General features: G+C 36.9%; 1 protein-coding gene across 5 annotated transcripts in view; it reads left to right on the top strand.

The window, feature by feature from the left end:
- Positions 1-13,207, top strand: part of CCDC102B (coiled-coil domain containing 102B) — a 121,538-nt gene that overhangs the window by 24,931 nt on the left and 83,400 nt on the right. For all 5 annotated transcript variants that reach the window (XM_052704707.1, XM_052704710.1, XM_052704708.1 and 2 more), the window contains exon 4: positions 516-624. In XM_052704707.1, coding sequence (XP_052560667.1) covers positions 516-624 — 109 coding nt within the window. The remainder of the gene's footprint in view (positions 1-515; positions 625-13,207) is intronic.

The following is a 13,207-nucleotide window of genomic DNA, read 5'->3' as shown; positions in this document are numbered from 1 at the left end:
TCCAGAGCAGAATCCTTAGAGTTGTCATTTTAGTGAGGATGTAGTATCTCTGAGATAAATAATCCACATTTCCAAAATGTTTTTCTCGTTCTTTCAAGAATCCTCTTTTTTTCAGTGCTCTGCACATACTGTATGTATATATTCCCATATACATGTTCTTAATCTTTTCCTTGTACTCAAATGAAGTGAACCAATCTCAATCCTCTGAGGATCTTTGCTATCTTACCATATACTGCGTGACCAAAATCACTAACTGACGTTCATTTCCAAATTTTATTAAGTTTAGGACAAGAATTCGAATTCCATACTGGAATTGTCTGTTCTCTTCAGCCATTATTTTTTTACAAATCTCTTAAAATAATTATGTGGTCATAGTATATGTTTAAAATAATTTAAAAATATGCAGTTGAAAAAGGCTGTAAAATATAACTGAAGCTTTGAACAGAAGTTAAATGTCATTTATGTTTTTTCATCCTCAAAACAAAAAGTAATGCTGATTTTTAAAACCCTTTCAGAATGAATGTATTTCTGGAAAAAGAAGTGGAAAAGACAGAAAATGAATTAGCTCTTTGGAAGTTGAAATATGAAGAACTAAAACAGTCTAAACTGGAAAGTCTGAACCAGGTATGTTAGCAATATATATTTATCATGTGGAATAAGAAACAAAGCTCAGGCTTCTGCTTCCTTTTAACTAAGAATAAAATTATACTTAGGCTTTACAAAAATAAGAAGCAAATATCCATGTTTGTTTGAAATTGCTTTCACAACAGAACTGAAGGATAATTCAAGTTGGAAGATACCTCAGGTCCAATTGCTGCTCAAATGGGCAGTCTGACCCACTAGTAGATTCTACTCATGGTTAAAAATGTTCTGGGTTCTGACAGTGCCCAGACAGAACATTTGTTGCTCCAGTATATGATTACTTTCTGTTGTTCTCCCAGTTTGCACCACTATGAAGACTCTGGCTTTGTCTTTTTGATAATCCCCTCATAAGTACTGGGGCACTGCTATTAAATCCCACTGAAGCCATCTCTTCACTAGAATGATCAAATGCTGTTCCTTCAGCCTCTCTTCACAGATCGAGTGCTCATTTTTGACTTTATTTGCAGCTATTTATCACAGTTGCTTTTATGCAACTGTCAAGGACCTCTCTGTTCTCCATCATCTTTCAAAGTTGACAGAGTGTGGCTTTGGAGGACACCACCCAGCTCTCTCAGTATATTTTGGTGAACCCATCTTGTCTCACTCTCCAGTAATCCCTGACATATCCTCATCCACTGTTGTTCATTCTTCCACCAGATAACCTTTCAATAGCTCTAGCACACCAGTCCAACAGAGACAGTCTGGGGAAGCAGGCCTGAGGGCAGAGGGGAGCTTGTGAGATCATAGAGTCCTTAAAGTTGGAAGGAACCTCTGAGGGCTATTGTATGGGAAGTGCTGAATCATGGCCTAAACCTCTAATTGATCACCTGAGGCAAGCAATGAGTCAGCCACAGGAGCACAGGTGAAGGCAATTCATCTGTGCTGCCAGAAGGAGTGGAGCCTGCCTCTACCTCTCCTAGACCCATTTAAGAGATGACTACCAATGGGGAGTGGAGATCCACTCTGCTGGAGTTTCATAAGTGAGCCCAGGATAAGAATAAGCATCCTATCCTTTCTGCTGTTGTGTAGTAACTACATAGCCAAGCTCTCTGGTATACTTCATAACTATAACATCTGTACATTCATTGACTATACAGATATCTAGTTCAACTCCCCTGCGACAGACAGGGTCACCACAGCTAGATCAGGTTGCCCAGGGTCTGATCCAGCCTCGCCTTGAAAGTCTCCAGGGCTGGGACATCAACCACAACACTAGGTAACCTGTTCCAGTGCCTCACCACCTTCACAGTAAAAGATTTTTTTCCTTATATCTAACCTAAATCTAGTCTCCCTGAGCTTGAAGCCATTTCCCCTTGTTCTACCACCAAAAAACCCTTCTAAATAGTCTGTCCCTTTCTTTCCTGTAGGTCCCCTTTAGATACTGAAAGCCTGCTATCAGGTCATCTCGCTGCCTTCTCTGTGTTGAACAGCCCCAGCTCTCTCAGCCTATCCTCCTAGGAGAGGTATTCAATTCTGTGGTTTGTGGCCCTTCTCTGGATGTGCTCCAACAGATCTATGTCTCTCCTGTACTGAGGACTTCTCATCAGGACACAGATGAGACCTCATTGGTGCATAGCAGACGGGTATGACAACCTCCCTCGAACTACTGGCTCTGCTTCTTTTGATGCAGCCTGGAATATACTTGGCTTTCTGTGCTGCAAGGGCACACTGCTGGTTTGCATCTAGTTCAGCATCCATCATTACCTGCAGGTCCTTTTTGGTAGAGCTGATCTCAATCCCTTTATCCCCCAGTTTATATTGGCAAGGGGCAATAGCCTCAACCCAAGTGCAAGACCTTGCACTTGTATTTGTTGAACCTCATGCAATACACCTGGTCCCACTGCTCAAATCTGTCTAGGTCCCTCTGAATAGCATCCTGTCCCTCTGGTGTTTCAACTGCACCCCACAGCTTGGTGTCAACAAAAAACTTACTGAGGGTGTATTCAACCCCACTGTTGATGTCATTGATGAAGATATTAAAGATATCTTCAGCACCAACCCCTGGGGGACACCACTTCTCAACAGTCTACGTCCAGACATGGAGCCAGTGATCACCACTCTCCGGACTCGATCCTGCAGCCTGTTCTTTGTTTGTTGAACAATAATCTTTTGAATCATCTTTTTTACCCTTTTTAAAAATGGGTATGATGTTTCCTTTTTTCCCAGTCACCAGGGGTTTCACCCGATTGCCATGACTTTTCAAATATTATGGGGAATGGCTTAGCAGCCATATAAGCCAATTCCCTTAGGAGTCTGAGATGCATCTCAGCAGGACCCATGACTTGTAAATGTACAGGTTCTTCAGATAGTCATGAATCTGATCTTCACTTACAGTGGGAGGGGCAGTGCTACTACAGTCTCCTCTTAGCAGACCAAACATTTGAGGGCTGTGTGGTATGTGGTTATCAGGAGAAACAGAGACAAAAAATTTAAGTACCTCACCCTTCTTCTGGACTTTCCTTTTCTGATTGAGGTACCTGTAGAATCCTTTCTTGTACTTTTTGGAATCCATACTCAAATACAATTCAATCTAGGCCTTGGCTTTCCAAGATGTAGTAGTCTACGTGTTAGTAAAGCAGTGCTGACATTTTATGCAGCACTATTTGAGCACCGCTTCTGGTTTAACATCAAGCACTTAACATCAAGCACTTTGTGTTACTCCAGGATCAGGGCTGCTGCTGGGATGGGTGGCTTCAGTGGTGGAGAATCAGATGTCTGCTCCAGTAATGCAGGCCAGGTCCAGAATGTAGAGGGTAATGACCATCAGCAGCGTTTCATTGAGCAGTTTGCACAGGAGTGCATGAAGGTGCTGGGAACATGTTGCAGGAACATCCTTAGGGACAAAAAAGTCTCAAAAACATAGAGGAGGAGCAGCCAGAGGCTGCAATTGTTTGTAGGGTAAGTGGAGAGATCCATGCTGATGAAGGTAGGAAACTGTCACCTCCTGAAAGTGGAGGATGGCTCTTTTTCCACCTCCACACCTGCTATTGTAGAATTGGTTCAAACGTCACATAGCAAAAAAGGGGAAGAAAGCCATAACTGAGCAGAAATCAGAGCCAGCTTTATCCTGAACAATGCATTAACATCAGGAGAAAACAGCAAGAGACGGAAGCAGCAAGGGGGACAATCTATTCTGTAGGGACAGAAGTCCCTATGTATCTCAATTTTCTTTTTGAGGGATATGTTGTTTGCTGTGGACATTGAGTTAGAATATCATGGAGAGTCTACCAAAGCCTGTCCAGACCTTAGACCAGTGTTCCCAGCTGCTCATCTGCATGGGTAGAATTTGTACAGAAGTGCATGCACCCTGGGAATCAATGAGAAAGAGCTGTATTTAGTTACAGGAGTCAAATATTTTTAGAGAAATTAAAATACTGTGCCAAGTTTGTAGAACTGAAGTACTATGAAGGACAGACGGCTCTTCAGGAAAAAGGGAAGAAGAGGTCTGAGGGGATGGAAGTTGCCCACAGATCTAAATCAACCCAAATCTTTTGAGCTCTTCTATATAATAGGTGATAGCTGGACTAATAGCTTGTGAAGAGTATCAGAGGAGAGATCAGTAAGGACGAGATTTTGATGGGAGATCACCTGATGAGATAGATTATAGTCTTTAAAGAACTCATGTCTCTGAATTTCAGAATCTGGTTCTTGCTGGGGTCTGACTGTATAGCTGCTGAAAGGATATCATGGTTGGATGCAAAGCAATCTAATTCTGGAAGATTTCAGGAATTATTGCTCTGTGTAGGCATTAAATGGACCAACAAGAGGCGATGCAAGTCTGCTATTAAGTGTTATGAAAGGAAAAACTATCTGAAGATTTGCTTGTGAATAGTATCATTGTCTATATTGACTGAAATTTAAGAGTTTGAGGTTTTTGAAGGAAGTGAGAAAGGCAAGTAGTAAGAAAATACCCTGAACTTAAGGTAAACAGAAAGTTTGCTTAATCAGGGAGCTGGTGCATGGAATCCCACCGGAGGGAGTTCTGATTAGTGAAGGAATTTATCAAAGCTGGCAGGTCTCAAAGGACAGCGTCTTCAAAGTGCAAAAGTAATTTGTAGTAATATACTGGTAGATCAGCATAACAGAGAATTCAAAGTGTGATTTTGATGCTAGAAAACTTTACCTTTATATAGGAGATCAGACTGCAACTGAGAAATATAGAAACATTCATTGGACCTTCTTGGAGGTGTTCCTTGAAATCATGGAACGTTTCCATCTGAACATGAGAAAAAACTTCATTGCGAGGGTCACAAAGCGCTGGAATTGGCTGCCCAGAGAACTTGTGGAATCTCCTTCTATGAGATATTTAAAACATACCTGAATGCTTTTCTTTGTAAGCTACTGATGATCTCCAGAAATCCCTTCCAAGTTTAGTGAGTAGAAGATGTTTTTGTTGCATCTTTCAGCATTTAGCTTTCGTAAAAATTAATTAAGGACCTCTTACATCCAACAAAACTCAATTTGTATATGCATATAAGCATATAGAATTATTGATGCAAAATTATTTTTGTTATATAAATTTAACATATGCATTTTGGAAAACTCTTGGAAAATTAACTTTCTTTTCATATTTTAGGAAAGACTCTGATTAATTTATTACATTCCAATTAAATTAGTTTGGATCCAATTAGTTTATTAAATTACAATAATATACATAATAATATACATAATATTATGTATAATAATATACATAATATTATGTATAATAATATACATAATATTATGTATAATAATATACATAATATTATAATATACATATAATAATATACATAATAATATAGCGCATATAAAAAATGTAGCTTCATTCACAGATGAGTATCCATAGCAACAAAAGAACATTGATGTGTCATATTTGAGTTCCTTCAGATTTTAGTTCTTTATTTTGTTTGCTCATGAAGTAGAATTTTAGCTTATTATACTTACATACCAGAGGAAGTCCATATTTAATTGATAGTTTTTTTAAGAAATGCAGTCTTCATGTTTTATGGCACTGTCAGCAGGAATGGAACAATAAGGATTAGAAACTTCCTGAGAGGAGGCTGGAAATCAATAACTTCCAATTTTATTTGTGTGCATGCAAACATACACGTGTGTGTTGCTGCTTTTTAAATGAAAGACATGCTGAATTGCTTTAATTGTTAACAGAAGGTGATATTTCGAGCATTCTGTTTGTATTCTCATCTACTTTTTAAATTGCAGAAAGGCATTTGTCTATATTAATATGGCAAATGTGAATGAAATTACTTATATTTACTATTGTTGCTTTTTTTATTTTTCATTTATTGAAATATACAAGTCTTGTGTGTTGGAAATATGCATGTGAACACCACAGATGAGAACTGGTTGCTAGAGCCGCATATAAAGTTCTTGGCATTAAGTGATTCAAAAGGAAAATAAAGGAAAATGCAGACATATATTAGACTAAACATGGAATCTCTTTCATATATACACTTACGATATTAAATCACAACGGAGTTTCTAGATTAACATTTGTCATTACCTCAGGATTACTTCTGTTCCTTCACTAAGAATTTTTGGTTTCAGAGTAAAGCATAAATTGTTATTTCCTTTTGTAGATTGCCTGACAGCTGCATTGGGTATGTGAAAAAAAAAAATATTTTAGATTCCCACTGTCAGTGCCGCAGCTAACTGAACTACTTTTTCAAACAATGTCTACTCTGCTAGCTTTTTGGAAAACTGTGAGGTTCTATGCAATGTTAGAAACTTCACAGCTGCCATGAAATGAGTGCTCCAAGTAATTAATTATGTTCTGTTAAAAAATTAATATTCACTTGTTTGTTTTTTTTTTTCCTAATGGATGCATTTTGCATCAACTTAAAATTTTCTTGAGTTCACTACAAAGAATAGGGAATTTATGTTTGCAGCATTGAACTTGGCCTGTTTGTCTTCATAAATTAGATTATTTTAACAGCAGGAACATGAAGTTGAATTTAGTGTTGAAATCATTTCTTTTTTTTCTGTTAGGGGCAGCAAAGGGGTGGTCTGATAAAATTATGTCTGACGTGGAAGTGTGTATGAAGCGAAACGTGTAACTGTATTCCTCCATTCAGAAAAATTTGCATCCATTTATATTCATCCATGCTTGCTGAGCACTTATGGAAACCAAACCACAGATGTGAGCTCAGTGAGGCAGTGGGTATTGCATTTTGGCAGTAATGGCAACAACAGTGGTTCACCTCCTCTGGTGCAGAGATTTATTATGATCATGGTATGCAGGCTCTTGTTCATTGCTGGCAAAAATACATAGCTAATGGTGGTGACTATGCCGAAGAATAGTGTTTTGTACTTTCTGAACAATCAGTGAAGTTTCTAGCTGTGAATGTTCACAGTCATCCCTGGAAATTTGCTATATGGTTTTATTAGGTAAAACTTAGTTTTTATGTCAGTCAATTGGTCTTACAATATGGAAGACATAAACAGTGTAACTAAGCCTGATTTTTGAGCTCTTTCTAAAACTCTATAAATCCTTGGTGTGCTGCCCAAATGTTTTCAAATCCTGAGTTATATTTAGCAAGACTATTAGTTTTTAGAGGTTTTATCTTGTAACATGCACTATAAAATGTTATTGTTTACACATATTGCAAGTCTTCCTTAACATTTTTTAGCTGCCTTTATCATTTCTGAAGTATATGCATTTCAGATGGTTTAAAAGGTAAACAAGGCAGACAGTTTACAAAACAGTCCAGCACTATACTTTCAAGAGTGGAAAGCATGCGTGTACTGCTATATTCCACTGGTGTGCACTGTAGACTTACAAATGCCACTATAGGCAGAGAGTTCTGTGTTCAGAAACGTTTACTGCTAGTTGAAGTGCAGAATGTACTCTTACTCCAGATTATCAAGTCTGTTGTTAATTTATGAGGGAAATTTAAAGCCTGTTTTTTGGGATATGAAAAAAAAAATATTCTAATTAATACTTAAAGATATTGGAAGATCATCATAAAAAAAAATACCTGTTGATGAAAAAGAACATAACCTGAATTAGAATTTTGAATCTTTAGACAGAGGTACAGGGTGGAAATCCAATTGTTTTACCATTGTTCCTTCACTTTTTGAACAGAGTTGAAGATGTCAACAGTGTTGTTGCTTTTATACTAGAGCCAAAGAAATATTTACACTTTTTAAGAAACACATTTTGAGAGAAGTGCTTTCTGTTCTCAATATGCAGGTGTTTTACACTCCTACTTTTTTGAAGAGAACTGTAACAATAACTCTCACTGTTCTTTCCCAAGTGGAAGAAATTCCACTGGAGCAAATGAGATTTCTGGAGAAATCAAACCTTCTGCATCTTGCTTTAGACATTTAAATGCTATTTAAAAGGGCATAGCATTTTGGAACAGCTAATTCTGGTTAAAATGAGCTTCTTTAATTATTTCCACATTTTTTCAGAAATCTTTATTCTGAAATTTCCTTATAGCATGAAGAAGCTGAAGAGCTACTTCTCTATAGTTGCTGTTTTCAGTCACTTAGTACAACAGTGAAGAAGAAACAGCATTTCTCTGATAATCTTACAATAAATTTAGATATGTGTAGTACCTGTTCTATCTCTTATTTTTTGCCTGACCCCCAGGATTAATTCTCCTTGTCAGCTGGGTCCTGCAGAAAACACTGTAATTATGGAATATGAAACAATATGTCAAATGACTATGCTAGCTACCATGAACTGTTCTGTACACTTCTCATCTAAGATCAACAGAAATATTGCTTATGATGCATGGCTATCATAGGAGTAAAATGATGGCCCAAGAGTAAAATTTCTGAGGGGTTTATATCCTACAGAATAACCAGTAGTCTTTCCAAATAACTAAAGGAATCTATACCAAGTTTGATATCAGAATTTTCAAGGCAGAATTTTAAAATATCTTTAGAAAATTTTCTGAAAGCAGTGTCTGAGTTATTTTTTTTATCTCAAATGACTGTATGAGGTGGAAACAATACATTTAATTTCCCTGTGGTAAGATAATGTTAGTTTTGAAGTTGATCTAGAATTTGGTGTGTTCCCTATTGGTCTCTGTTGTTCATTTGTTGGAGATACTAGAGTGGTTTTCAAATCCTATTTCCTGGAAATAGGATGATGCACACATCTGACTGGCATTTTGATAACAGTAGAGGAAAAAATGACTTCAAATATGTGCATTTTTTTCTCTTAATATTGTAGGTAGTGAGGAGTGTGGTTAGTAGGTCAAGCGGGTTCTCTTCTCCCTACTCTGCCCTGGTGAGACCACATCTGGAATTTTGTGTCTAGTTCTGGGCCCCTCGGTTCAAGGACAACGAACTACTTGAGAGAGTCCAGAGCAGAGCCATAAAAAATTATTAAGGGAGTGGAGCATCTCCCATACAAGATAAGGCTAAGGGAACTGGGTCTCTTTAGTTTGGAGAAGAAGAGACTGAGGTGTGACCTCCTTGATGTTTATAAATACGGAAAGGGTGTCATGAGGATAGAGCCATGCTCTTCTCAGAGACATCCAATGATAAGACAAGGGGAAATGGGTACAAGTTGAAACACAGGAGGTTCCCCATAAATATGAGAAAAAACTTCTTTACAGTGAGGGTGACAGAACACTGGAACATGGCTGCCCAGAGAGGTGATGGGGTTTCCTTCTCTAGAGACATTCAAAACCTGCCTGGATGTGTTCTTGTGTGACCTGATCTAGATGTTCCTGCTCTGGCAGGGGGATTGGACTAGATGGTCTTTCAAGGTCCCTTCCAGTCCCTGATATTCTGTGATTCTGTGAAATTACTTTTATTGACTTGGCTATTTGTTTTGTATATGTAGATGTTGTTTGTTTGTATGTTTGTTTGAGTTCATGTTCTATGTGCTAAGTATTATTACTAAAAAAAACCAATGCAGTAATGAACTACTGAAGATTAATCAGTGTGTGAATGTAAGATGTCAACTACACTGAGCTAGTTTTTATTTTTAGAGATCTACAATTACAGCATACATTCCTATTCCCAACTCCACTTAGCTATTAATCTGAAAAGTCAGCAGTATTTATCATTTGTAGGAAGATGATCTTATATAATTTCTGATTTACAATAACTTTGTAGAGTGCTTTTACTGTTGCCATCATTTTTATGTATTCTTGCTATAATTTATTAACAGGTACACTGAAAAATGTAAACTGTAACAGTTTTGTGTTTTCCTGTCTACCAGTTAACATTCTTATTGCATGTTTTATAATGTAGAGCTAATTGCTCTTAAGCTGGGTTGAACAATGTTTTTCTGATCTGCAGCACATTGCACTGATACAGCCAAGGAAATTTATCTATACATTTGGCTCAGTATAGCAATAAAAAGTCAGGATGGAAGATAAGCTTAGAAAGCAGTTGAGAAAAGGGAGGCATTGCTTCAGTGACCTTTTATGTGGCCAATGAAATTTTCGGAGTGAGAGAGGGAGGTATTGCACAGTTTACTGTTCTCAGGTAATTTTCTACATGCCTACATTCCACTTCCTGCGGCAAATCACTTTTTCTTAATTATTATTAAGAATTACCTTCTTCCTTTTACAGTTAGAACATTAGAATGGTCCATGAATTTATTAAAAAATAAATAATGATTAATACACAGAAATAGATTAGAACTTGAAACAAAGGCAGGCTGCAGCCTGATATAATCTGGAACAAAATTAAGTTTGTGTGCTGTTTCTCTGTAAAAATCCTTATGTTGTTAATTATTTTTGGTAAATTATAGGTAAATTTTCAGCGCTCTGAGGATTGAGACTAATGATATAATTATTCAACCTTTTGCAGAGAAAAGAAGCTTATTTATGCAAACAGAACACCCTGTATGTATATTTCTATACATGAGCATGTAAACTGGCAAGTCTGTTCTTTGTCTTGATAGTGGGAAAGATTCGTATTAGTCAGTCTCAGTTTTCCAAAAGGGTAGTCTGTGTTCCTCCTTATTTTAGGGAGAAGATTGCACCATTAGATTTGGAGAGAGAAAAAAAAAACTCCTCCTTTCATTCTCTTTCCCCTGGTAACAGCAATAGGAACAGTAACTTCTGGTCATTAAAAATCATAAACTGGAAAATTTCAGCTTGCATTTCTAACACTAGATGAAAAGGAAATAAGCACAGTTTAATAAAATATTTCACGTAATAAAAAAATGTTCTCAGCATAGCCCTGCTATATTTTCTTTTGAAATGTAAACCAAAGTATCTATATTGAACATTTAAGCACACTGGGGAGTGAGTGCACAGGGTTTTTTTTTTTTTTTTTTTTTTTTTAAATAAAGCTAAGATGTCACTGAGGCAAGTTAAAGGATGAAAGTTCTTGTTTTGGTTCAGAATGCTACAAAGCAGATACCCAATTGAGATTTAAAATTAAATTAGGAGAAGTAATTGCTGTAATCCCTATGCCTAAAACAATCTTTGCCATTTACTTAGATTTTAACACAGTTTGCTCAATCTATTAGTGCCATTACCCCCATTGTGTTCTGTCACAATCCAATCAACTGTAAGAAAAGCATGATACTGTTTGCAAAGAAAGCAAGCAACAAAACATGTTTGTGTCTGAATGTCAGGAGTTCTAACTTCCCTTTGCTTAGTAGTGAAACTCAACAAATTAAAGTATGATTTCTTTTAAATTAAATTAATTACAGATAATTTTCATGGACCAGTGGATTGCTAACATGGGAGATTTACTTGTGTACTCCTTTAATTAAACTTCCACCTCTTCATAAATAGTAGAAAAAGTAACCATGCATATGGTATGGCATCAACATTTTGATTCTCCATACGACTGATGGATTGTCAAACTTTGAGTGTTTTGGTTGCATTCTTTGTGAATTTCAAGCTATATTCTCCAAAGGGATTAGCTGAAATGTGAATTCCTTTCTCGAATGAGATTACCGAACAATTCAAAATTATCTAAATGGCTGCTTTTAGATTACTCACATTCTTTTTTTTAGATTATTCTTAGTTGGAGCTATAATTATTATATTCTGCTTTAGGCAAAAAATGAAATGCAGTTTGAGAATGAAGTCATTAAAACCATCTCAGATATCAATGCATGTAGTAATATAGCAAATGAGCATGTTATACATGCCATTTTTATATGAGATCATGCTTATTGTGCTTATCTAATCATTGATATTTTGCTAAGTAGAACAAAAATTAAAATGATTATTTGAAGAATGTGCATTACTAAAGATTCTACAGAAAGATGCTGTAGATGTCCCATAAATCCATAGGAGTCTAGATTCAGTCTCCAACTACAGGAAGCACTTGAATCTGAGATTTTTTTGTCATTATTCAAAAAATATCCTTCATGTCAAAAGATGTTAAAGAATGGCTAATATGAAACTTATGAGTGCAGATTTACTGAATTCTGTTGGAAATATTTTCTATTCACATTTGTGTAAGCATTGTCTTGAGTGTATACACTTTTCTTCCCGTAAGAATGAGACTTCAACTTTGATTTTTGCTATCATGAACTCCTCTGAGAATAAGTGTCTTCAGATTTGTGTGCATACTCAAAGTGGAATTAGAAGTGTACGGCTTTTGAACAATTTAAAGGAGTTGGGAAGCCTTTAGAAGTGGCTAGTATGAATCATAGAATTGCTTGGGTTGGAAAAGGCCTTAAAGATCATTGAGACCAACCATGACCTAACCATACTACCCTAACGATAATGAGCTCTAACAATCATGTCCCTGATTTAGCAATGGATTTTAAACAAATCTGTGACTCAACCTCCTCCCTGGGAAGCCTATTCCAGTGCTTAATAAGCCTTTCTGCAGAGAAGTTTTTCCTGTTATCCAACTTAAACTTACCCTTGTGCAAATTAAGGCCATTTCCCCTCTTCCTGTCACCTGTCACAAAATAGTCAATGTTGGATAAGCTGAAAGACCTTGCAGGCTTCCTGCTGCCTACTTTCCTTTTTGTTTCTGGCTTCTTACACTCTTCCACTTCCAAGTTTTTAGGTTTTCCTGCTCCTCCAACCTCCCCTTCGGGTCCCAGGGAAGATCTGATCCATTTCTTTCTCATCCTCTTTAACGCTGCACAGTGTGGTAGCCTCTTCCCCAAAGCTCTTCCAAATGGAAGCACAAACCCTCAATGATTGCACACATCCTGCAGCCTCTGAGAATGTGTGCCCCAGTGAGAGGACCCAAGGACTCCTTACAGTCTGAGGCTTGTAGTGTTGCATCCTCCTTCTGAAGCTCTGTTGAGGTCTGAGAGTTTGATAAAAGTAAAAAAAAGAAAAAAGTAGTAAAGGGACAGTTAGTCCTGCAGCTATGCAGAGATTCCTCAGATGATCACTGACCAAGTGACAAGTAACTGAAGGAGAGACTTAACTGAATACTTTCAACTTCAGTCAGAAATATTTACTTACTAAATGCACTGACTATTTCGGTCAGCATCAATATTAATGATAAAATTTAGGAAAAGTTCTTACTCAAATATTTTATTTTGATGTATGCACATATATAGTCTGCTACATTTTGACAGCAAATATGTATGCAATCTGAGAGCTCTCCAAGCAGGAATGGTGATTAAATATTGAAATATTTATGGTAAAAAATATGAAACAGAACTGCAC

The sequence above is a fragment of the Tympanuchus pallidicinctus genome, unplaced genomic scaffold, assembly GCF_026119805.1.
Source record: "Tympanuchus pallidicinctus isolate F22 unplaced genomic scaffold, pur_lepc_1.0 scaffold5, whole genome shotgun sequence".
NCBI classification, from domain to species: domain Eukaryota; kingdom Metazoa; phylum Chordata; class Aves; order Galliformes; family Phasianidae; genus Tympanuchus; species Tympanuchus pallidicinctus.
Note: the sequence above shows the minus strand (reverse complement) of the source record. Positions and strands in the feature narration are given on the sequence as shown.